The sequence below is a fragment of the Macrobrachium nipponense genome, chromosome 2 (genome assembly GCF_015104395.2).
Source record: "Macrobrachium nipponense isolate FS-2020 chromosome 2, ASM1510439v2, whole genome shotgun sequence".
Taxonomy (NCBI): Eukaryota; Metazoa; Arthropoda; class Malacostraca; order Decapoda; family Palaemonidae; genus Macrobrachium; species Macrobrachium nipponense.
The window spans coordinates 21,116,823-21,140,887 of record NC_087201.1 but is presented as its reverse complement, the minus strand read 5'-3'; the positions used below and the strand labels follow the sequence as shown (position 1 = coordinate 21,140,887).

Below are 24,065 nucleotides of genomic sequence, written 5' to 3'. Positions count from 1 at the left end.
TTAACTAGAAGCTAAAGATAAAAAGAGGCCCCTGGAGAGGACTCCGCCCAAAACCAAAAAACCAACAATCATTAGAGAATTGTCTGTTAAAGCAAAGATGAACTACCCAACGAAAGAGCACAAACCAAGAAATAAGAATATCCCATTGTCTCCTAAAATAGTAATAAAACCAATGGAAGCAACAACCCAGAACATCAAAGAAACAGCTCAGGAACAAACCATAGACAAAAATAATTACGTGATGGGAGAAGAGATTACTCCATCACCAATAATAGGAGCAGCAAAAGCAAATGAAAAAAGAACACCACACAAAAACACATGTGGATGTAATAAATGTTTCATAGAATTATGCAACAAAAACAGAAATATAACAAAAGACAGTTTAACGAACACAACAAGAAATTTTATAAAATGTAGAAGTAGAGAGACTACTAGTTTGGACACTCACGGAAAAGGCTGTCTGTGCATTGGACATCTAATATCTTATAAAGAAAAACAAATAAATGTAGTAAATAAAATTTTAGAAAAAATGCAAATTGATGATCCACAAAAAGAAAATAGCACACTAACATAATATTTTCAACAATTACATTATACAATGGAACGTAAATGGCCTCCAGACCAGATTACATTTGGGAGAATTGCAACGATTACTTAAGGAATATGAACCAATGGTATTATGTTTGCAGCATGTCAATAAAACAATACCAACTATAGGAAAATATACCTTAGTATCTGCATCTAGAGAGGAAGAAGGAAATCTAGGTACTGCTATATATGTGCATAACAAAGTATGTTATGACAAAGTACTTATAATTATACTTTACTAACTTGCAAATATCAAGTATTAAAATACAAATAAAAAATTATAATTATGTGATTTATAATTTATACAACCAACCAAATAAAAACTATGACATTGATAAACTTAAAGATTTATATTTATTAAACAATACAAAGGAACCTACATTAATAGTAGGTGATTTTAATGCTCATAACCCAATATGGGACTGTAATTGCACAACCTCAAATAAAGCAGGGAGTAAAATAGAAGATTTAATTGATTCAAACGACATTTGCTGTATAAATGATGATGAAATATCCACATATTTTTCAAGAACACATGGGACTTTATCCTCGGTGGACTTAACTCTATGTTCAACAAGCATAGTTGACAAATTGGATTGGAATACAGTTGATGACTTGCACACCAGTGATCATTTTCCAATATTAATTTCCTTATTGCATAATAGTCCTGTAAAACATATTCCTCATTATAACATTTTTAAAGCAGATTGGGAACAATATAAAAAGCATACTAAAAATATCCCACCATTTGAATATTTCAAAGACCACAATGAAACTAATAAATTTGTAGTTGGTTTCATAAAAAATGCTGCAGATAAATCAATACCAAAGACCAAACCCCATCCAACAAAACACAAAGTTCCATGGTGGTCTGATAGACTAACAGAATTAATAAATACAAAACACTCAATAGGGAGACGATTAGATAATTTGAATAAAAAATTCACTAAAATAAATACAAAATTTCCAATATTAGAAGGAACTTTGCAAAAAATGACTATATTATTGCTAGAAATTGATACTTTAAAACCTGTATATAACAAAATATCTGCAAAATTTAAAAAAGGAAGTAATTCAAGGAAGAATAATTTCTTGGAGGAAATACGTATCAGATCTCTCAAATAATACTCCCATACAAAAAATATGGGAAAAATTCAGAAAAATAAATGGTACCCATATTAAACCACCTAGACATGCGATATTAAAAGATGGGAAGAGAATACTTAATCCAAAAGAAATAAGCAATATAATAGGAGAAAACTTAGCAAATGTAAGTAGTGATAAGAATTTGGATGAACACTTTCGCACAAAGAAAAATAGTATAGAATTGATAACAATAAATTTTGAAACAAGGGAAGATATATATTATAATAGAAAATTTAATATGGAAGAATTGGAATATGCTCTCTCGAACAGCAATAAATCTGCTCCTGGAGGTGATAATATTTGTTTTGAGATGATATGCCACTTAGCACCTTTGGCAAAGTCATACTTATTACAATTTTATAATCATTTATGGCTTCGGAACTTATTTCCTGATGAATGGCGTGAAACTATAATAATTCCTATCCCCAAACCTGGAAAGGATCCAAGCAATGTTAACAATTACAGACCAATATCTCTAACAAGTTGCTTATGTAAATTACTTGAAAAGATGGTGAATGCTCGACTAACATGGCACATTCGAGAAAATAAAATTTTGACTCATACTCAATTCGGGTCGCATTGTAACAGGTCTACATTAGATTCTCTCTCTTTTCTAGAAGACCATATACGCAGAGGATTTGAACGAAAACAGGTAACTGTAGCTGTCTTTTTTGACATTGAAAAGGCTTATGATACTACATGGAGGTATCCTATATTAAAAACTTTACAAAACAACAACATCCGTGGACATTTACCCAAGTTCATCCAAAACTTTCTGACAAAGCGCAGTTTTCAAGTGAGAATTGATGATACATTGTCCAGAACATTTCCACTTGAAAATGGTGTTCCACAGGGAAGTGTCCTTAGTGGCACACTATTTACCCTTGCAATAAATGATATTAGTAAAACTTTACCTACTGGAATTAAAAGCAACCTTTATATGGATGATTTTGCCATCTATTATTCAGCATCTCGAATTAAACATGCAGAACGCATTATTAACAAAACTATAATAAAAATAGATGAATGGACATCATCTGTAGGATTTAAATTAGCCATACATAAGACGCAAGCAATCGCTTTCTACAAAGATAAAAGGTGGATGAAAAATGAAGAAATAGATTTGAAAATCAGAAGTCATAATATACCAATTGGCCAAACTGCAAAATTCTTAGGATTAGTACTTGATACTCATTTAAACTGGAAAGCCCACATAGCATACGTGAAATCAAAATGCAAAAAAGCTTTAAATCTAATTAGAAAATTATCAAGTACTACATGGGGAGCAGATAGACAAACCCTTGCATTGCTATATAAAGCAACAGTACTATCTATCATTGATTATGGCAGTGAAATATATGGCTAGGCTTCAGACACAACACTGAAATTATTAGACTCAGTTCACAATGAAGGCCTTAGAATATGCTCAGGAGCCTTTAGATCATCACCAACCTCTTCTTTACAGGTTGAATGTGGTAAACTACCTCTCTCTCTCCATAGAGAGTTAGTGACAATGAAGAGTGCCCTAAAGATTCAGTGTAGTGATTCCCCAACAAAAAAAACTATTTGAATTGCGTGATACATTTATTAACAATCATATACCACCTTTCCCAATAAGAGCTAGAAGACTGTTTGAGTCACTTAATATGAATTCACAACTACCTTCAATAGTAAAATTACCGCCTCCATGGAATATGAATAAGATAAAAATTTGTACTAACTTAAAATATTTATCAAAAAATTACTCGTATACTCCAGAACACCATAGACAACATACAATAGAGCACATAAGCCGAAAAGGTCGTCATTACGCAGTATATACGGATGGATCCAAATCAGAATACGGAGTGGGATATGCTGCAGTGTCCCAAGACAAAACATACCAGTTCTCTCTTCCCAATGATGCTTCTGTATTTACAGCAGAGTTATGTGCAATAACATCGGCCATAGAAATAATCAAAGAACACCCCTTTAATAATTTTGTGATTTATAGCGACTCTAGAAGCGCTATAGAAGCCATTAAATGTTACAATCCCAGAAATAATATTGTGCAACAGATTAAGTTTTTACTCCATAAATTATATAATAAGGGAAAAAATATTGAAATATGTTGGATCCCTGCCCATGTCGGAATAAAAGGAAACGAAGAAGCTGATAAAGCAGCCAAGGAAGCAGTCCACATGATGAGAACAAGTATAAACATCCCTATTAGTGACTATATAGCTCATTTAAAAACAATCATTGTAAATAAATGGCAAAATATATGGAGCGAAGAATCTGAAAGTAATAAACTAAAACAAATAAAACCTGATGTTAAGAAATGGAGCTCCATATATCAGAGAGAGAGACACGCACAAGTAATCCTAACACGTCTACGTATAGGCCACACTCGTCTGACACATGGGCACTTGATGAGCAGCCCACGTGACCCTGCTCCAGAGTGCCCAGAGTGCAAGGTGTTGATAACTGTCGGACACGTGTTGTGTGAATGCCCAAGGTATGACCAGCAGAGGCTGTCAACCTTTGGAAATAAAAGAATAAAAGAAATTTTGTCAGAATCTTTCACATTTTCAGTGGTTCCGGTTTTAACGTTTCTAAAGAACTCTGATTTAATTAATAAAATATAATAACGATACAAAAACCTTAGAGCAATTAATGAATTTTAAATAAAATTTTTAAGATTTTATTGACCTGTCATTAATTTTAATACACCTTTTTAATAAGTATTTATGGAAACGTGAGTGAATGTATTTATTGCGTGTTTGAGTTCCTGATTGAGGGAGAGTCAGAGCAATGTACCAAGTAATTCCCTTTTCTTTTGTATTTCCTTTTGTTTATTTCTTTTGTATCTATTTGATTTAATTAGATTTACTTTGGGGATTTTATATAGTTTGTATTACATTTATTATGGGGTAATTGCTAATTATATTCACGGTTGTTTCGGGTAATAATCTACTGAAGTTTAAGTTGAATAAAGCTTGGATAGCAGCAGACAAGCCTTTTAAATTCACAACAATTTATTCAACTTAAACTATGGAGAAACTATTGAAGCCTACCCGTCTGGATCTGGACCCCAGCTCCCCTTCTGCAGCAAAGGAATGGCGGCATTGGCACAAGACGTTTTCCAACTTTATTCAAGAATGTGGTGAAATGGCTCCAAATAAACTAAGGACACTCGTGAACTATGTCAGTCCTAATGTATATGAATACATTGAGGAGTGTGTGAATTATGATACTGCCATTTCCACTTCGGAAAAGTTATACAGTATTAAGGCACCTAATGAAATATTCACCAGGCATTTACTTGCTACTCGCCAACAAAAGGCAGGAGAAACTTTGGATGAGCTTTTGAGAGAATTGCTTAAATTAGGCAAGGACTGTAATTTAAAGGCAGTTAGTGCAGAACAGTACAGAGAAGAGCTGATCAGGGATGCTTTTATAAATGGCCTGGCCTCACCTATGTTTCGGCAGCATCTCCTTGAAAATAAAACTCTAGACTTACAGGCAGCTTACAACCAGGCGTACTCTTTAGACCTTGCGCAACGTAATGCTAGTTTTTACAGTCACATGCTTCCTCATGTTGGGCATACTGCTGCTGTGGTTACCCCTGATCATGTTCTTATTGCAGATGATCATGTGAAGAGTGGACCAACGTCAGAGAGCTGTGAGGTAACTGTCGGAAATCAAGTGTTAGCAGCTACTCTGTCCATGAAGAGAAAGTGCTTTTTTTTGTGGAGGTCCCTATCATATTCGTGCACACTGTCCAGCTCAGGATTCCATTTGCAATAAATGTTGCAGGAAGGGGCATGCAAAAGCGTGCCTGTCCAAACAATCTGCATATGGAAGTAAATCTACAGCAGCTACAGTATTTGATCCCTCACAGTCATCTGTTCTTGCGGCTAATGCTGGGACCACTTTTCCTCAGAGCCTCTATCGGGCAGCTACCACAACAACAATCAATGGACGGAAGTTGACAGCCCTTGTCGACTCGTGCAGTGATGACAGTTATATAGATGCAGATGTAGCATGGGAATTGAAGCTGCCAATACATCCCACCGATAAAGACGTCGCTTTAGCACAGAAATCTTTGCATACAAACTCTTCAGGTTATGTCAATGTGGACTTGACTCTTCATCTTAATGGAGAAACTTATCCATCCACACGTCTAGCAGTAATGAAGGATTTATGTTCGGGAGTATTACTTGGTCAGGACTTCCAAGAACAGCATCAGAAAGTAACTATTGAATATGGTGGACCGAAACCTGTGCTCAACTTATCTGGTGCTAACTCCTACTGTTCGTTGGCAGCCGCTGCTGTGGATGAGCCTTCTATCTTCCAGCATTTGTTACCTAATTGTAAGCCTATTGTCACCAAATCAAGACACTACTGTAAAGATGACAAAGAATTCATCGAAGCGGAGACTAGTCGTCTCTTAGCCGAGGGTGTTATTGAGGATAGCATATCACCGTGGAGAGCTCAAGTTGTGGTGGTTAAGGATCCCTTAAATCGACATAAGAAAAGGATGTGTGTTGATTATTTGCAAACTATCAACCTGTATACAGAACTGGATGCTTATCCATTACCTTGGATTGACACCATGGTTAATGAACTCTCAACATATAGAGTATTTTCGACTTTTGACTTGAAAAGCGCTTACCACCAAATCCCACTAAAGGAATCGGACAAGAAGTATACAGCTTTTGAAGCCAACAGACGCCTGTACCAGTTCTGTAGAGTACCTTTTGGAGTTACCAATGAAGTAGCAGTCTTTCAACGAACTATGGATAAGTTGGTGAAAGAAGAAAACTTACAAGGTGCTTTCCCATATTTGGACAATATCACTATTGCTGGACACACTCAAGAACAACATGATCAGAATGTGCAGCACTTTCTTGAGGTCATCAACAAGAGGAACCTAACTCTCAATGCTACTAAAACTATTAAACCTATTAAATCTGTGTGTACCATTAACCCTTTAACACTGATTGGACATATTAAACATCGACTAAAATTGTCTGTCATATGCTGAACTGACGTATGGTACATCAGCGAAAAAAAGTTTTTTAAAAATTCGTGGAAAAAATAGTTATAGGCCTACTAGGCAAAAACTTTTGAATCACGTGCCTTGGGGGATGCCGGGAGTTTACGGATCAAGCTGTTGTTTTGTTTACAAGCGTGACCCAGGTATGCATGCATGAAATGCCTCCTTCTTGCATCAGCCAGCATCAGTGACGCGTCGTCCGAGAGCGATCTTTTGCCACAATCATGTTTTGCCGAACTTTTGCGAGAGTTTGAGTATTTGTGGTGGTACAAGACGTACGTAGAGATGTCTCAACATCGTATGGAGCGCAAAAGGCACATTTTACCCCTCGGGAGGGATCGTGTGAGACGTATTTTGGACTAGGATGCTGGCAAGGGACCAAGTACCTAAGATGACCTCGCTCCTCAACGCCATTCCGTGCAGCCTCGTGTGGATGAAAGTGTTCAAGGACCACAACGTGTGTCTCGTGTGCCTTTAGTAACCCCTAGGAAGCATCGGGGTGTCCTTAGGGGCATTTGTAGGCATTTGGGAGGCCTCAAACCAAAGGACATTGACGATTATTTATTAGAGCTCGATCGGCAGCATGTCGCAAGTCCTCATTTTGATGGCGGTTGGTCATCTAGTGACGAGGACATCACTCCCGATGTTAGTGATGATGAATATTTGCCCACAATGTCCGTTCGAGGGTCACATGCTGAAAGTGAGCTCGAATTTAGTGGTTTTAGTGCGTATGAGGGGGAATCTGAGGAGGAGGAGGAGGAGGAGTTAACGTCGTCTAGTTTTGTCGCTGATGACGACACAGAAAGCGAGGGCCTAAGTGAGGGAGATGGGCTTGTGGGGGGGTTTCGAGTGCGAAACCATGCTCGAGCATGTACGCGTGCGCGCACACGGACACGTAGAAGGTCGGAGCGTCGTGCCAGCCAAGGTGAAGGTCGGTTGTCCGCGAGCGACGAGGGGTGGTCGGAGGACCCCACCCCACCTAACATGCACCCATTCACGGCAGCACATGGGCTCACCGTACTTGTTCCTCTCACTGCTCTGGGGTTCATTCAGCTGTTCCTTACGCGGGAATTGCTGGAATACCTGGTAGCAGAGATGGCGGACTACGCTCGGTACTGCCGTGACGAACTACGGACAACATTGTCGTATCGCTGGCGGGGCTGCAACCTCACCGACATGGCACATTTTTTGGGGCTCTACATTTTTTTGGTATGATGCCTGCTGCTGACGTCAAGCAATATTGGAGGTGGAATTTTTTTTTAAGTACGCCCAATGTGCCTGGCGTTATGCCCCGTGATAGTTTCCTGGCGTTGGACAGGTATTTCAATGCCTTCAACCGAAGGGCCGTACCCCGGAATAACCCTGATCGCTTCATCTTAGTCCGCCCAGTGTTAGAGTACTTTCCTGAACGGTGCAAAATTCTCATGGTTCCTGGCAAGAACCTTTCTTTGGATGAGGGAATGATGCCTTATAAAGGACGTCTTAGCATTAAAGCTGAAGAAATATGGAGTGAAACTTTTTTTTATTACGGAGTCCAACACTGGATACGTCGTGGACTTCTCAGTGTATTCCGGGGTCTTCTCCATGCTGCGTGACACTGTGTTCAGTCTTGTGGATCGTTTCCGTAACCAGGGATACCACCTGTTTATGGATAATTATTATTACTCGGTATCCCTGGCCCAGGAACTGTATGAAGTAGGTGTGCATGTCAGTGGTACCCTTCGGTTGGTGCGTGGGGCCACGAATGTCCTCAAGAGCTTCGCTGGCCAGCCGCAATATCTGGCAGGAGGAGAGAGAGAGTGGCGGCGGAAGGGAGCTGTCGTCGTCATCTGTTGGAAGGGGGTCCAACTCGTCCCCATGATTACGACGAGTCATGAACCCATCAAGAAGAGATCGTCCAGCGGAAGAAGACACGTCAGCAGGGCCGAGTTATGTATGGGGAGTTTTGTGTCGAGCAGCCTACCGTCATTGGGCACTACAATAGGCACATGGGAGGAGTTGATCTCTTTGATCAACTCATCCAGTATTATCCCTTTGCCAGGAGAACCAGGAGGTGGACACAGAAGCTCCTCAAATACATTCTCAGTTGGCCGTCCAGAATGCGTACATCCTCTACTGTGGGTACTACAATCGAGACCTTCGGAGGTTGTCCCACATCCAGTTTCTCGAGGTAGCCGGGAATGCCCTCATCAACTTTAATCCCGATGAGTGGCCTTCCATCACTGCCCCCCTGCCCCGAGCAGTAGATCTGCCCTAGAGGAAGGGGCAGATGTTAGGAGGGCCAACTTCGGTCGTCCCTGCTCCTACCGCTGCTGCCGCCGCCCCTGCTGCCGACGCCCCTGCTGCTCCCGCTTTTGATGATCCCACCCCCGCTCAGATTACAACTTCTCGTTGGATAGCGGACCCTGTGTGTCGGCTGCAGCAAGAGGATCACACACTGGAGCTCCTGTAAGGGCACAGGCAGAAATAGTGTTGGGTGTGCCTTATGAATGGCAGAAGAGAGACACCCGGTCTTCTGTCGCACCTGCAATATAGCTCTTTGCAGGTTCGGGGAGTGGCCGCAAGTACCACAATGCGGTTATATATTGGAGTGCGCCTGATGTAGCAACAGTGGGCCGCCGAAGGGCGGCGGCCCATCAGCAGTAAAGGTGCGCGTCTCCCTCCTCCACCAGTACCTCGTCATGTCGAGAGGAAAAAAATGCAAGACTCTTCAATGGAGGAGGGAGAAAACAAGAATAGTACAAAGAGTCAGGATTACTAGTGAATATTTTGCATTTATTTTTATATTTAGTTTTCTATTTATTACAAGATTTTACATATCTATATTTATTGATGTATTTTATGTTATTTCATTTTATGCAAAAAAGTTTCACCTGCATTCCTTTTAGTTATGTATTCGTACTAGAATAAAAAAATGTAATATATATATATATATATATATATATATATATATATATATATATATATATATATATATATATATATATATTGGTATTTTTGGGTAAGCAAAAAATCTAACAGTCTAGTAATATTCAATCATTTATCTTCATTTTGAAACAAATTGAAAGTCTCTAGCACAATATTTCGATTTATGGTGAATTTTTGGAAAAAAAAATTTTCCTTCCCTCTGCGTGCGGTTTCTCTGCCGCAAATCTCCGAAATGCTTATGTTGCATTCTCGTAATATTGCTCCGTTTTCATATTAGCCGTTTCATAGAGTTTTATATATGAAAATGTGTGCAATTTCATGTAGAATACAAAAAAATTGAAAGTTGTAGCTTTTTCTTATTTACGAAATATTTGCATATAAATAACGATAAATAGAAATAATTCGACATTTGGTCAACTTTGACTCGACCGAAATGGTCGAAGAACGCAATTGTAAGCTAAAGCTCTTATAGTCTAGTAATATTCAATCATTTATCTTTATTTTGAAATAAATTGGAAGTCTCTAGCACAATATTTCGATTTATAGTGAATTTTTGAAAAAACTTTTTCCTTCCCTCCGCGCGCGCGAATTCTCCGCCGCAAATCACCGAAATGCTTACTTTATATTCTCGTAATATTTGCTCCGTTTCATATTAGGCGTTTCATAGAGTTTTATATATGGAAATGTGCGCAATTTATTTAAAATACACAACAAAAAAATTTTTATTCAAGGTTGTAGCTTTTCTTATTTTCGAAATATTTGCATATAAATAATGATAAATAAAAAAAATCGACATTCGGTCAACTTTAACTCAACCGAAATGGTCGAAAAATTAAATTGTAAGCTAAAACTCTTACATTCTAGTAATATTCAATCATTTGTCTTAATTTTGAAACAAATTGGAAGTCTCTAGCACAATATTTCGATTTTTGGTGAATTTAAAAAAAAATAATTTTACCTCCGTGCATTACAAATTCATGCATCATTTTGTGATAATATTTTCTCTGTGTTGCTTTGATCGTTTTACAATGTGTTATATACCAAAATGATCGCAATTTAGTGTACAATACAACGAAAAAAAATTACTTCGTTAGCTTTAACCGTTTTGCTCACAGTGTGATTTGTATACAATTATATATGAAATTTTTTTTTGCGCTATCATATATCCCAATATTTATATATGATAAATTTTTTTTTTTCATTTCTGATGGTTGCATACTAAACTTCAGGCAATGAGAAAAAAAGGAGCCAAAAATGAACTCTTAATCTTAAAAACTAAGCGTGCTGTGATTTATTGAACAAAAAAAATTTTCCGCTTCGGCGCTCACTCCTGACCCCGCCAGCATACGGGAGACGATTTTTAAAATACCGCTCCGGCGTTTAAAGGTTAACATTCTTGGCTATTGTGTGGGGGATGGTGTTATAAAGCCTGACATGGAAAGACTCCGGCCTCTACAAGAACTACCACCTCCCACTAGTCATGGATCTTTAAAGAGGTCAATGGGTATGTTTGCTTATTATGCTAAATGGATACAGAATTTTTCTGCTAAGATTCAACCGCTGGCAAGAGTAAAGAAATTTCCTTTAAATGAAGAAGCTTTGCAGGCTTTTGAACTACTCAAACAGGAACTTGAAGGAGCAACACTACACTCTGTGGATGAAAATTTGTCTTGAGGTCGAATGTGATGCCTCTGAAGTAGCAGTCTTGGCAGTACTCAACCAGAGTGGCAGGCCTGTGGCCTTCATGTCTAGGACTTTACAAGGAAGTGAAATGCACTATCACATCATAGAAAAGGAGGCCATGGCTATCATGGATGCTGTGCGTAAGTGGAGTCATTTCCTTGCTAGACAGCACTTTGATCTCGTTATAGACCAATGTTCAGTGCCCTTCATGTTCGATAATAGGAAACGCACTAAAGTTAAGAATAATAAGATCCAGGGATGGCGGTTAGAACCCGCAGCCTTCAGTTATACAGTGCATTATTGCCCCGGTAAAGAGAATGTGGTTCCTGATGCCTTCACCCGAGCTTTTTGCATTTCTGTGGTTTCCACGTCATCTACCCTCACTGAACTACATGGTAATCTGTGCCATCCAGGAGTGACTCGCTTATTGCACTTTGTGAGATTGAAAAATCTTCCCTTTTCCACTGAGGACGTTAAGAAGGTCTGTGCTTCCTGCAGGATATGTGCCGAGTTGAAACCGAGGTTCTACAAACTCCAAGAAGGAACACTCATCAAGGCGACATAACCAATGGAGAGATTAACCATTGACTTAAAGGGACCAGTTCCGACGGACTTAGGAGGCACCCCTATCACTTATTGTGGTTGATGAATATTCTCGTTTTCCTTTCGCTTTTCCGTGTCCCAACATGAACACAACTACAGTGATTAAGTGCTTAGAACAAATATTCAGCCTGTGTGGGATGCCTCAGTATATACATTCAGATCAAGGAACCTCATTCATGTCCAAGGAGCTCAAAACCTATCTTGCACAGAAGGGAGTTGCAACAAGTCGAACTACCCCTTTTCACCCAATCGGTAATGGGCGAGTGGAGCACCTCAACGGTATTGTATGGAAGTCAATCCAGCTGGCACTCAGGTCCCGAAATCTACCCGATCAGCACTGGGAATTAGTACTCACGGATATGATACATTCACTTAGATCCCTTCTGTCGACAGCAACTAATGTCACACCCCACAAACGGTTTTTTGGATTTCCGCGCCGCTCATCCTCTGGGAGCTCTCTGCCTTCATGGCTTATGTTGTCAGGACCGGTATTACTGAGGAGGTTTGTCAGAACAAGCAAAAATGAACCCCTGGTGGATGAAATTGAACTATTAGATGCTAACCCAACATATGCTAACATAAGATACCCCAGCGGACGAGAGTCAACAGTTTCCATACGTGACTTGGCTCCATGCCCTAGGGACTATTCTGTTGCTGACTTGGCCCCATGCCCTAGGGACTATTCTGTTGCTGAAAGTCAAGAACTACCCTCTGTTCCATTGTCACCAGAGGCCGTACAATCTCGCTCTCCAGTGTCACCCACAACAACCCATTTAGAGTTTCTGGAGGGCATGGAACTTCACCCAGAAGCTGAGATTGGAACAGAGGCTGCATTGCCTCCCGTACGGAGATCAACCCGGGTGTCAAAGGCTCTGGACCGATACAGATGGGATTGATTACTTATGAAGTGATGTATTGTTCTTTTGCTCTTTCATACCTCATGCTGAACTGTTTGTCTGGTGATATTTTCATACTTTGTTTACTTACCTGATGGAGGGACAGTCAGAGTAATGTACCTTTTCTTTTGTATTTCCTTTTGTTTATTTCTTTTGTAACTATTTGATTTAATTAGATTTACTTTGGGGATCTTATATAGTTTGTATTACATTTATTATGGGGTAAATGCTAATTATATTCATGGTTGTTTCAGGTAATAATCTACTGAAGTTTAAGTTGAATAAAGCTTGGATAGCAGCAGACAAGCCTTTTAATGTCACAATGAGCACCACTAAGAAAAATAAGGAGAGAATGTAAAGTTGCTAGATTGCAGAAAAGAACCAAAAACATGGTGTTGGAGTTGTTTGTTGGCCCACCATATGAATGTAGCTGTTGATGAAACAATAAAAGGGGCAGAAGTTGATACGGTGGATTACGCGATGCTAAACCCTAAAAGGTGCCGATCTCGACACGTGGCAAAGAATTTTCGACAGAAGTTGGGAAGAAACAAAAACTAGGTGTTGAGCTCTCCAATAGGAAGAAGGATATCGATGAACTAAATTGGAAGAAGTCTCAAAGACCAAAGGTGGCGGGAACTAGAGTATTGGAGTTCTTTTGATAGTTGTGGGAGGATTGTAAGCAAGGGTGAAGAAGTTAGATTAGGGTTCTTTAATTAGATCAAGGCTCTTTGGATAGTAGGGGGAAGGGGAAATCTAGGATAAGTTTTGAGGAACTATAGTTGTTATTATAAAGGATTAATTTAACCAGACCTCTGAGCCTAACAACGGCTCCTCTCGGGCTGGTTTGAGGAACTATAGTATTAAGTTAGGTATAGGAGGATCGGTTTATCTGATTAATTTTTTTTAGGGCCATTGTAGTATTAAGGAAATAAATTAGGGTAAGGAAAATCAGTTTCATTTAATAACCTCCAAATCTTCCCATCATACTGCCCCGATTGTGTTCAATGGAAAGCCCCTACAAACACCTGAACAGAAATCGGAATGGACATTAAAACGTGATTTGAAATGACAATTTTTTAAAAATAAATTGTATTTTTCCCAACTATACAAACCTAAGGTCCCTTACATTAGGAATTGCTTTTGATGAAGCTGGAAAATGTCCACTAGACTTTTAAACAGTGGTTAGGTAGGTTAACTACCATTCGGTTGACGGGAGTCCTGCCTGCTCGAATATAAACATTCCAATTTGCTTTTGGCCAATGTATCAGAATGATGGGTGGTATGAGATATAAGAGACCTCAGGAATGTATAGTTAGGAAAAATACAATTTACTTTTTAAAAATGCCATTTATTCCTACACAATTTACAAACCCTTGGTCTTGGACTTATATTTGGAAGACTCATATTTGGAGAGATGAATCTGAAAGTCTCTAGAACTGGCTGGAGTTTGCAACACCTGGATTTTCTTCCTGGCTGAAAGAGCTAGGAAGAGAATCATGCCTCTGATGAATTGATCGAAGTACAGGGACTGGGTGATCAATCATCAGACTTCTGGAATTTTTTTTGAATGAGGAAGGTTAGGTTCTATAAATCTAAAAGATGAAATAAAAGGGTTGCTTGATTGGAAAACTAACCTGCATTGGTTGCCAGTTCCAGCATGTTACGGGCAAATCCACTCTCTGCCCAAAGGAAGAGAAGAAGGATGAAGGGCAGAAAGAGAAGCCAATCACTCCCACATTCATTCTCACATCCACAATCACACATCTAAGTCGAGATGCAACCTTGTCCTGTAAACGAGCCGGCTAAGCTACACAACTTGTTGAGCAGCCACCACAGGTCCCAAGGAAAGTGTGTCTAAGAACTTGTGGGCAATGTCCCAAAGATGGAGGGAAGTGAAGGTGTTCAGAACCTGATGGACCGACAGATTCTTCTTGGTTGGGAGGTACCATTGTCGTCTACGCCAGCAGCAGAGTACACTCCTAATCCTCTCACGAAACCAGAAAGAAATTGTGTTCTTGAACACTTTCTTGGATGAGCCAGTGCTAACGAAGTTGTCGACACTCAGGATGGAGGTGACTAGTCTTCTTCAGAAAGCACCACAGCAGCCTATGAGGACAAAGTAGTCTGCATCATTATCTACAAAGTTCTCTAGGGGGGGGATCTTAAAGGACTTAAACCTGGCATTGGGGACTGACGGACTTTGAGTCTTTGTTGCGAAGTCTGAGACAAAATTTTTGTGTAACTGATCCCCATCCCCTTGAGTGTTTCGCATTAAAGGTGAGTTCATGAAGTTTGCCCACTCTCTTTGCCGATGCCAGGCCAAACAGAAGCAGCATGGTCTTAAGGGTCAGATTCCTGTCTGATGACTCTTGTAAAAGCTCTTACAGTGCATGAGTCAGTCTCCTCAGAACAAGTCACATCCCACATAGGGTGCCTGAGATTCCTGATTTTTTTTATTTATATAGATTTTTGGCATTATGCCAAGCACTGGAGCAACTAAGGCCATTCAGTGCTGAAATGGAAATTGACAGTAAAAGGTTACAAAGGTGTAACAGGAGGAAAGCCTCGCAGTTGCACTATGAAACAATTGTTAGGAGAGGGTGGACAGTAAGATTGAAAAAAGAATAGGAACAGGGGTACAGTAAAAGTAATGAAAGTAGTTGCAGCTAGGGGCCGAAGGGATGCTGCAAAGAACCTGAAGTAATGCCTACATTGCACCGAATGAGGTGCATTGATGGCACTAGCCCCATACAGGGGCCAGAATGTTGGTTACCCCGAATCTCAGGATGGTTCTGGTGGTATCCCGACCTTCTAGCTCTGCTCTCTGAGGCACTGAGAGAGATTCCTCCCTGACACAACCTCTGTGCCAACCCCATGTAGAGTGGTACCATCAGGCAGCGCAGTCCCTGTGTCTTCACGACTGGAGGTTATCCACCATCTCTTGCGACTGAGAGGCTTTTTGTGCCTTGCAACAACAGAAATGTCTGAATAGCTCAGAAGCTTCAAAAGGTCTGGCCCTTTTGAAGCTTCTCATCAAAAGCAAAATCTTTATTTGGAGAAGATATCCACCCCTTTCAGTCAAAGGACTAAACCAAGGGCAGCTTGATAGCCTTTCACTGATGAAATGGAGAGAAGCTTCTCTTGCCAAAGGAAGACAATGAAATCAGTGACCTGTTGAAGAGCCCTGGTATTCCGCTGTAGAGGACTGTCTGAGCTATTCAGACATTCCTGCTGTGAGGCACAAAAAGCCTCTCAGTCGCAAGAGATGGTGGGTAACCTCCAGCCATGAAGACACAGGGACTGCACTGCCTGATGTTACCACTCTACATGGGGTTGGCACAGAGGTTGTGTCAGGGAGGAATCTCTCTCAGTGCCTCAGAGAGCAGAGCTAGAAGGTCGGGATACCACCAGAATCATCCTGAGATTCGGGGTAACCAACACTCTGGCCCCTGTATGGGGCTAGTGCCGTCAGTGCACCTCATTCCTTGCAATGTAGGCATTACTTAAGGTTCTTTGCAGCATTCCTTCAGCCCCTAGCTGCAACTACTTTCATTACTTTTACTGTACCCCCGTTCATATTCTTTCTTCAATCTTACTGTCCACCCTCTCCTAATAATAGTTTCATATTGCAACTGCTCTGAGGTTTTCCTTGTTACACCTTTGTAACCTTTTACTGTCAATTTCCGTTTCAGCACTGAATGGCCTTAGTTGTCCATGCTTGGCATAATGCCAAAAATCTATATATAAATAAAAAAATCAAAACCAACATTCTGCTTATCACCTTGGAAATCAGATAAAACAGAGGGAAGGCGTCAACATCGAGGTTGCCCCACGAGTATTGGAATGAGTCCTCAGCAGTGGCCCATGTATACGGCATGACAGAACAGAAAACCTGAAGTTTTCTGCTGTGCCAGGTGGTGAACAGATCTATGACTGGACGCTCCCAGAGGTCGAACAACCTTTCCAGGATGTCCGTCACTACATTCCTCTTGCCTAGAATGTACCTGGTCGACAGATGAGTGAGCTACTGCCCGCTCATGCACCTGCATTGTCAACTGGTGAAGCGGAAGAGATACAAGACCCCCTTGGTTGTTGACATATGCCACTACTGAGATGCTGTCATTCATTGACACCTCAGAGTGCCCTATCACTCGATCCTGAAACTCTTGGAGAGCCAGGAAGGCTGCCTTGAGTTCTAGGATAATGATGTGGAGGTACCTGTCATGTCAGTCCCGCACTCGTGAAGTCAGCACCCCAGAGGGGTAGTGCTATCAGTGCACCTCACTCAGTGTACTGTAGTCATTGCTTAAGGTCCTTTGCAGTGTCCCTTCAGCCCCTAGCTGCAACCTTTAATTCCTTTTTCTGTACCTCCATTCATATTCTCTTTCTTCCATCTGACTTTCCACCCTCTCTAAGACTTTCCACCCTCTCTAACAATTGTTTCACAGTGCAACTCCAAGGTATTCCTCACCTGTACCTTTCAAACCTTATTACTGTCCATTTCCTTCCCAGTATTGAATGACCTCATAGGTCCCAGTGCTTGGCCTTTGGCCTAAATTCAGTAATCCAATCCAATCATGAAGTCAGCAACACCTCCAGGCATGTGCCCCATCCCTCGGCCAATGCATCTGAGAACAGAAGCATGTCGGGAAGGAGAGTATATTCAGGGATACTCCTATCACAAGGTTCCTGCCATCCAGCCACAGTCCAAATCTTCCTTCAATGGGGGCATGACAAAAGATTGAGGGCCTTGAGACTGGAACCAATACTCCTTCATTCTCCACTGGAGAGAACGAAGGTGACGCTGCTCGTTAAGCACCAGGTTTTCCAATGTTGGCAGGTGACCGACTACAACTTGCCATTGCTGTGCTGGTTGTTCTTGTTGAAGCAGGAAGAACAACTGTGCTACCTCCCTGAACTTGCTGATACAAGAGTTCGAGGGAAAAACTCTTACTGCTACGAGATTGGACTTCTTGAAATTTACCACAATCCCAAGGGTGTGGCAAAATTTGAGGAGCCAATCCCTGTCCTGATGAAACTGCTAGCAGAGCTCACCAGGACTAGCCAGTCATTGAGATACCTCAACAGACATATCCCACGTGAATGGACCCAAGCTGACACAAGGATGAACACTCACGTGGGCACTTGAGGAGTGGTTGAGTGTCCGAAACAGAGTGCCCTGAACTGGTGTGCCATTTCCCCGTAGATAAAGTGAAGGTACTTGCAGGAGGACTGATGGATGGGTATTTGAAAATATGCATCCTTCAGATCTACCATAAGCATGAAGTCGTTCTCCCTGGTGGAGGTGAGTACCGAGTGAACCTTTTCCATCGTGAACCGAGTCTGGCAAACGAATCGGTTCAAGGGAAAGACGACTGCGACCAGTCTCTATCCCACAAAGCTTTCTCTATGAGAAAGAAACAGCTATAAAAGCCTGGGGACTGGCCCAATACGACTTCCACAGCACCCTTCTTTACCATGGCTTGCACTTCTTCCTTGACTGTGAAATCCTTTGGCAAACCAGGAACGAAAGTCAGGAGATGGACAAGGATGTTAGCGAGGAGTGGCCGAGACTCGAAGGGGAGTAGATATCCCTCTCAAAGGCCATCCACTAGCCAGGTCCCAGCCCTATGTCACCCAGTGACTTATCAGGCAACCCCCACCAGTGGCGGTAGCTGGAGGCAAATGCCGCCCCAATTGTCCTCTCTTCTTCTTCCCCTTGCCCCCTTTGGGTACCTAACAGGAAAGAGGGCTGAAAGGGCCACAGCTGAATGCTGGTATAGGAAGAAGAAGGCTGTTTTTTCCCATGGGCATCCTTCGAAGTCTGGGACTTCTTATGGGCTGAGGAAGACCTAGCCTGACCTGAAGGTTGGGCTGCAGTGACATACAAAGACCTGGAGTTCTTGGTCACTGCCTGGTGAACAAGGTGGTTATTATCTTTTACACAGCACCTGCCCACTGCAGCATCCGCCAACTCTCTAGGGAAGAGAGAGGAGGAACCCAGTAACAGTCTGTTCCATAAGGTCAATGCTGACTTGGGACCTACTGATCTGATTCAGGATAGCATCTCTTCTCCTTAGCACTAGGCGCCCACAGGTTTACAGTCTGGCGGACCAGTTAAGGAATAGCCCTACCTCAAGATTGGCAGTCTCCTGAAGAAGAAGCCACTTTGGAAATTGCGAACGACCACAGATCCAACCAGGTGACTACCTGGTGAGCTGCCATAGTAGTAGCCTCCAGTCTCGCTGCTTCATGGGTAAAGGCTGACGTTCACGTCTTAAAAGTGCTGATAGGTAAGTGTCCCATAAAAACTGTTGCAGTGTTCTCGGTTATTTTCTGTTGCAGGAAATGGAAGTTGAGTCGCTGATGATGGAGGACTATAAGATTTTTAGAATAATTTCTACTAGGTTTGCACTCACTGTCTTTGGGAGCAAGTTAATCAAGGGCAGATTTAAGGTGTGCAGGGCCCTAGGCCAGTGATCCTGGGGTGCCCTTTCATTTATGGGCAATCAAAGAGGGCCCTTATTTTATATATATCAATTCATTTTTGCTATTATTATATTTAATTTTTATATATTTTTAATTATTATTATTACTTTTTTGCTAAGGTGGGGGCCCCTACAGGCACAGGGCCCTCCCCTAGGACATGACCTGCTTGGCATCCCCCCTAAATCTGCCACTGAAGTTAATCAGTTAATCAATCCAACTGTGGGAAAGCCTTCTAGGATGATTCCAAGAGCAATACATGTTCTACGACTCAAGAGAAGTTTGTCTGAAGAGTCAATTACATATGTCATTTGTCTCGTTTCAACATTCACACCATGTTTGCTTTTCCAGACAGGCTAAGCGAAGCAGCTCCAAGAATCTTGATCCCTAGGTTGTCAGTATGCATTTTGATTGTCACAGGTAATAGGTCATGTTCATGATGACAGCCAGGCAATTCTGACAGCCTGTGGCAGCCATGGCAGACACAATGATCGTGGGTGGAGTATGATGTAATACAAGGTCAAGACGCTCATAATCATGAGGATGAACAGTTATGTGTAGCTGCTCATATGGTTGAGATTTAGACCTTTGGTATGATGAGTTTATCATGGACATTGGTGGTCTAATTCTACTGGAGTTCAACTCAAGCTGTGTACCTTTGAAACCACACAGCAATGTTCTGAGCATGTTGTGTTGGAAACTCTGTCTGACAGTTTGTGCTGGGTATGTTGCACACTGCACAGGCAAATTGATAATCACTCATCAAAGTGTGTACCTATTATCCATTGAATAAGAGTTTGCAGCATAGATGGCATCGAATACTGCACTTTCACAGTCATATTTAGAATGTGTTTGTCTTTTGACTATTTGAGATTATTTCTTCTTTGACAAATTGACTCCATGTGGTGAGCGTATTGACATAAATCACAGGCATGGCCATATGCAGGACGCTCTGTCTTCCTGGTACAACCTGACACTACTTTTGCCAAGTATGAGCATGGATCCAGTTGTACAGTGTCTGTGATACCAGGCTGTTTGGACTTTTTATAAGAGCTCCTGGCTGCTTCAGTGGCATAAGAGTCAACCAGACATGATGTGGAGTGTTTACCAGTTTCTGTGGCCTCAATGAACTGAAAAACATCCTCAAATGTCATGTCTTGGTTCGTGTCACCAAGGAGACCAAGTTGTATCTCAGGGATCTGCAATTCCCTAAGTAAGAACATCTTGAAGAATTGGGCCATGTAGTTGACCTCTTCATTGCAGCTAGGGCACTGAATCATAAACTTGTAAGCCACAGCCTGACCTCGGAGACGTGCACCAAAGCTTCGAATAGGCTCCTCGCGGTCTTGGCGCATACTTGGGAGGGCGACTCTAGTGACTATAGTATTTTCCACACATATGGCAAACTTTTTCATTTCAGCCATGACCTCGTCCACAGATCTGTTAGTAAGGCTGCTCCCAACTGACCGTGTGAGATCTTTGTGCAACTGTTCATCACTACACTCAGGTAGTTGAACCACCATGTTGCATTTGTAAGGACGACATTCCCACTGAAATGTCCATCCTCCCAATGTATATATCTCTTTTTTACATATACCAAAATGTAGAGCAGTTTGCAGCTGTTCCGCCAATATATGTATCATAAATTTACACATCCTGTATGCTTAATTATATGTATATTTGAAGGTGCGAGAAAGCACAATCACAGCGGGGCCTTTTTTCGTATGTACGCATGACAAACACTACAATTCCATCCGCACAACCTCTTTATATATGTCTGTTTCTGACCAATAAATCAGTAAGCATTTCTCCTTGTCTCAGTCCAGCCCTCACAACTGGTAACCTCCCAGTTTAGGATGGTGAATTAACGGTCTTGGCTCAGCCATTAAGGGACTAATTACCACTGTACCACTGCTCACCTTCAGAGACCTTTAGTAGACTTAATATGGCACCTTATTTTGAATACTCCTATCCATGGTCGACAGGAACACTATTAGCTGACTCAAAACGGCATATCCCCTACAGGGGGATGTGCCGTTAACGACACCTGTCAACTGTAGCAAAGTGAGATGGCGGACTTGGAGAACTTGAGTCGAGAATGGGAGCTTACCAATGGCCCCCCGCGTAGTTCCTCGATGCCCCAACCCATGCCCTTGTGAGCCGCTGCCGCGCCACCTGAGCCCCACTCCATCAAACTGCCACCCTTTTCCCGGCAGAACATTGCAGCCTGGTTCCAACAGGCAGATATCCAGTTTTAGCTCCATGGGATCACCACAGAGGGCACCAAGTTGGACCTGGTTACCTCAGTTTTCCCAGGGGACATATTCAACCGTCTCGTCCCATGGACATAAGAACCCCCCTCCTTGGAGCAGATTTCCAGCTCACCACGGGCTCCTAGTGGATGTAGCCCACCAACACCTGGACACAGAAACCTGCCTCTCTCGCCCCCCTTAATAAGGCCCCAGGGCTCCTGCCATCTGCTCCGTCCTCCCCCCATAAGTACAGCACCCTCTTTCAGGAGTTCCCAGATGTCTTCTGACCTGAGCTCCACCAGGCAGCAAGGGCCGCGCCCAAGCACGTTGTGTACCACCACATTGAAACCAAGGGGCCCCGATTCATGCAAAGTTCTGCCGCCTCCTGCTGAAGCTCTTCCAGGAAGCCAAGAACGCGTTCATGGAGATGGAGCAGATGGGTATCTGCAAGAAGGCTGTGAGCCCCTGGACATCCCCCCTCCACGTGGTGAGGAAGGCAGACAGCACATGGAGGCCCTGCGGGGACTACCGTTGCCTCAATCTCGTCACCACACCTGGCAGCTACCCCCTGCCAAACAAGCAGAACCTCACCGGTCCCCTCCATGGGGCAAAGATATTGTCAAAGGTAGACCTCCTAAAGTCCTACTTTCAAGTCCCCGTCCATCCAGATGACATCCCGAAAATGGCAATCATCATGCCCTTCAGGTCCTTCGTCTTCACCTTCTCCACCTTTGGCCTGAGGAACACTGGAGCTACCTTCCAGCTTGTAATGGACAGCATCCTTGGGGATTTACCTTTCTGTGTCTACTACGTAGATGACATTCTCATATTTTCTAGATAGCCAAAGGAACACCTGAACCATGTCCGGGCTGACCTCAAGAGCCTGCAGGAGAATGAGGCCATCATCCGGTTTGATAAGTGTACCTTCGGTGCGGAGAAGGTGGATTTCCTGGGTCATGAAATCACCTCAGCAGGAGTATGCCCCATGTCATTGAAGGGAGCCGCGGTGGAGAAGTTTCCGACACCGACGACAGTCAAGGCCCTACAGGAGTTCATCAGGATAGTGAACTACCACAGGAGGTTCATCCCAGACGTCACTTGCATCATGTGCCCTTTGACCGAGGTCCTGAAGGGCAAGCCAAAGAGGCTGGTATGGGAGGAGGCCCAGCAGCACGCCTTCAATCGCACAAGGGAGGTCCTTAGCAGAGCTACAACCTTGGCTCACCAGGATCCCGATGCACCCCTGACTCTCACAACCGATGCCAGCAACATTGCCTGTGGCACTGTCCTCGAACAGCTAACCAACGGAGTCCCTGCACTGTTGGCTTTCTTCAGCAGGAAGCTGAAACCCACCGAAACCCACTACAGCACTTTCGACCGCAAGCTCCTTGCTGTCTACCAAGCCATCCACCACTTCAAGTACCTCCTGGAAGGCATCCCGTTCACCATAAGGACAAACCACCAGCCGCTGGTCCACACCTTCGTCAAGGCGGGAGACACTTGGTCCGCAAGACAGCAGCGACACCTTGCAGCCGTATCCGAGTTCGGGTGCACCTTGGCTTGGACTACAATTACCTAGCACGGGAGCAAAGCTCTGATCCTGAAGTACTAGCCTACCACACCACCTTCACCTTCCTCCGGTGGGAAGACATCCCCTTCGGTCCTTCCAAAACTACGCTCCTCTGCGACACCAGCACCAGCCCCCCGCTCCCCTTGGTCCCAGCCTACTGGCGGAAGTTGGTATTCAACAGGATACACGGCCTCTCACATCCGTTGCCCCGCACAACAACCAGGCTCCTGATGGAGAAGTTTGTGTGGCACGGCATCAAGTACTGTATCGCGTGCCAAAGCAGCAAGACAGGAAAGCACACCGAATTAGGAGTAATCACCTCCCCCCAACCCAGGCGGAGATTCGGGCACATACACGTAGACGTTGTCGGCCCGCTTCCCCCATCTGACAGCGCCAGATACCTCCTGATGGTGGCTGACCAGTCCACCATGTGGCCAGAGGCCACCCCAATGTCAGAAGACACTGCTGACGCCTGCGCCGAATCCCTCCTCTCCAGATGGATCAGCTGTTTCAGAGTGCCAGACGACGTCATGACAGACCGAGGAACCACCCTGGCACACCTGATGGGGACGAAGTACCACACCACTACGGCCTACAACTCCGCAGCAAATGGCATGGTAGAAAGGACTCACCACTCCCTCAAGGCCTCCCTGATGGAATGCTGCACAGGCCCCAACTGGAAGGCACAACCAACCTGGGTTCTCCTTGGCCTCCGTACCACCCCAAGAGCCAACGGTGACCCATCACCCGCGGAGAAGGTCTATGTATAAACCTTGACAGTGCCAGGAGAATTCCTCCCGGTCCACAGCCACGACGGGGACGTCCCCGTGTCAAGACTCCGTGCAGCTGCCCGGCAATTCATTCTCTGCCAC

At 43.0% G+C, this 24,065-nt stretch overlaps 1 protein-coding gene across 1 annotated transcript; it reads left to right on the top strand.

The window, feature by feature from the left end:
• Positions 1-4,767: 4,767 nt before the first annotated feature.
• LOC135221134 (uncharacterized) lies at positions 4,768-6,763 on the top strand. Its single transcript, XM_064258957.1, has 2 exons — positions 4,768-5,387; positions 5,533-6,763. The coding sequence occupies exons 1-2, from the start codon at positions 4,768-4,770 to the stop codon at positions 6,761-6,763; spliced, it is 1,851 nt and encodes a 616-aa protein (XP_064115027.1).
• Positions 6,764-24,065: the final 17,302 nt, after the last annotated feature.

Coding starts and splice junctions, on each gene's coding strand:
- LOC135221134 (XM_064258957.1), top strand. CDS start 4,768: ATGGAGAAACTATTGAAGCCTACCCGTCTGGATCTGGACCCCAGCTCC. Junction 5,388..5,532: donor CATGTGAAGAGTGGACCAAC/GTCAGAGAGCTG, acceptor TAAATGTTGCAG/GAAGGGGCATGCAAAAGCGT.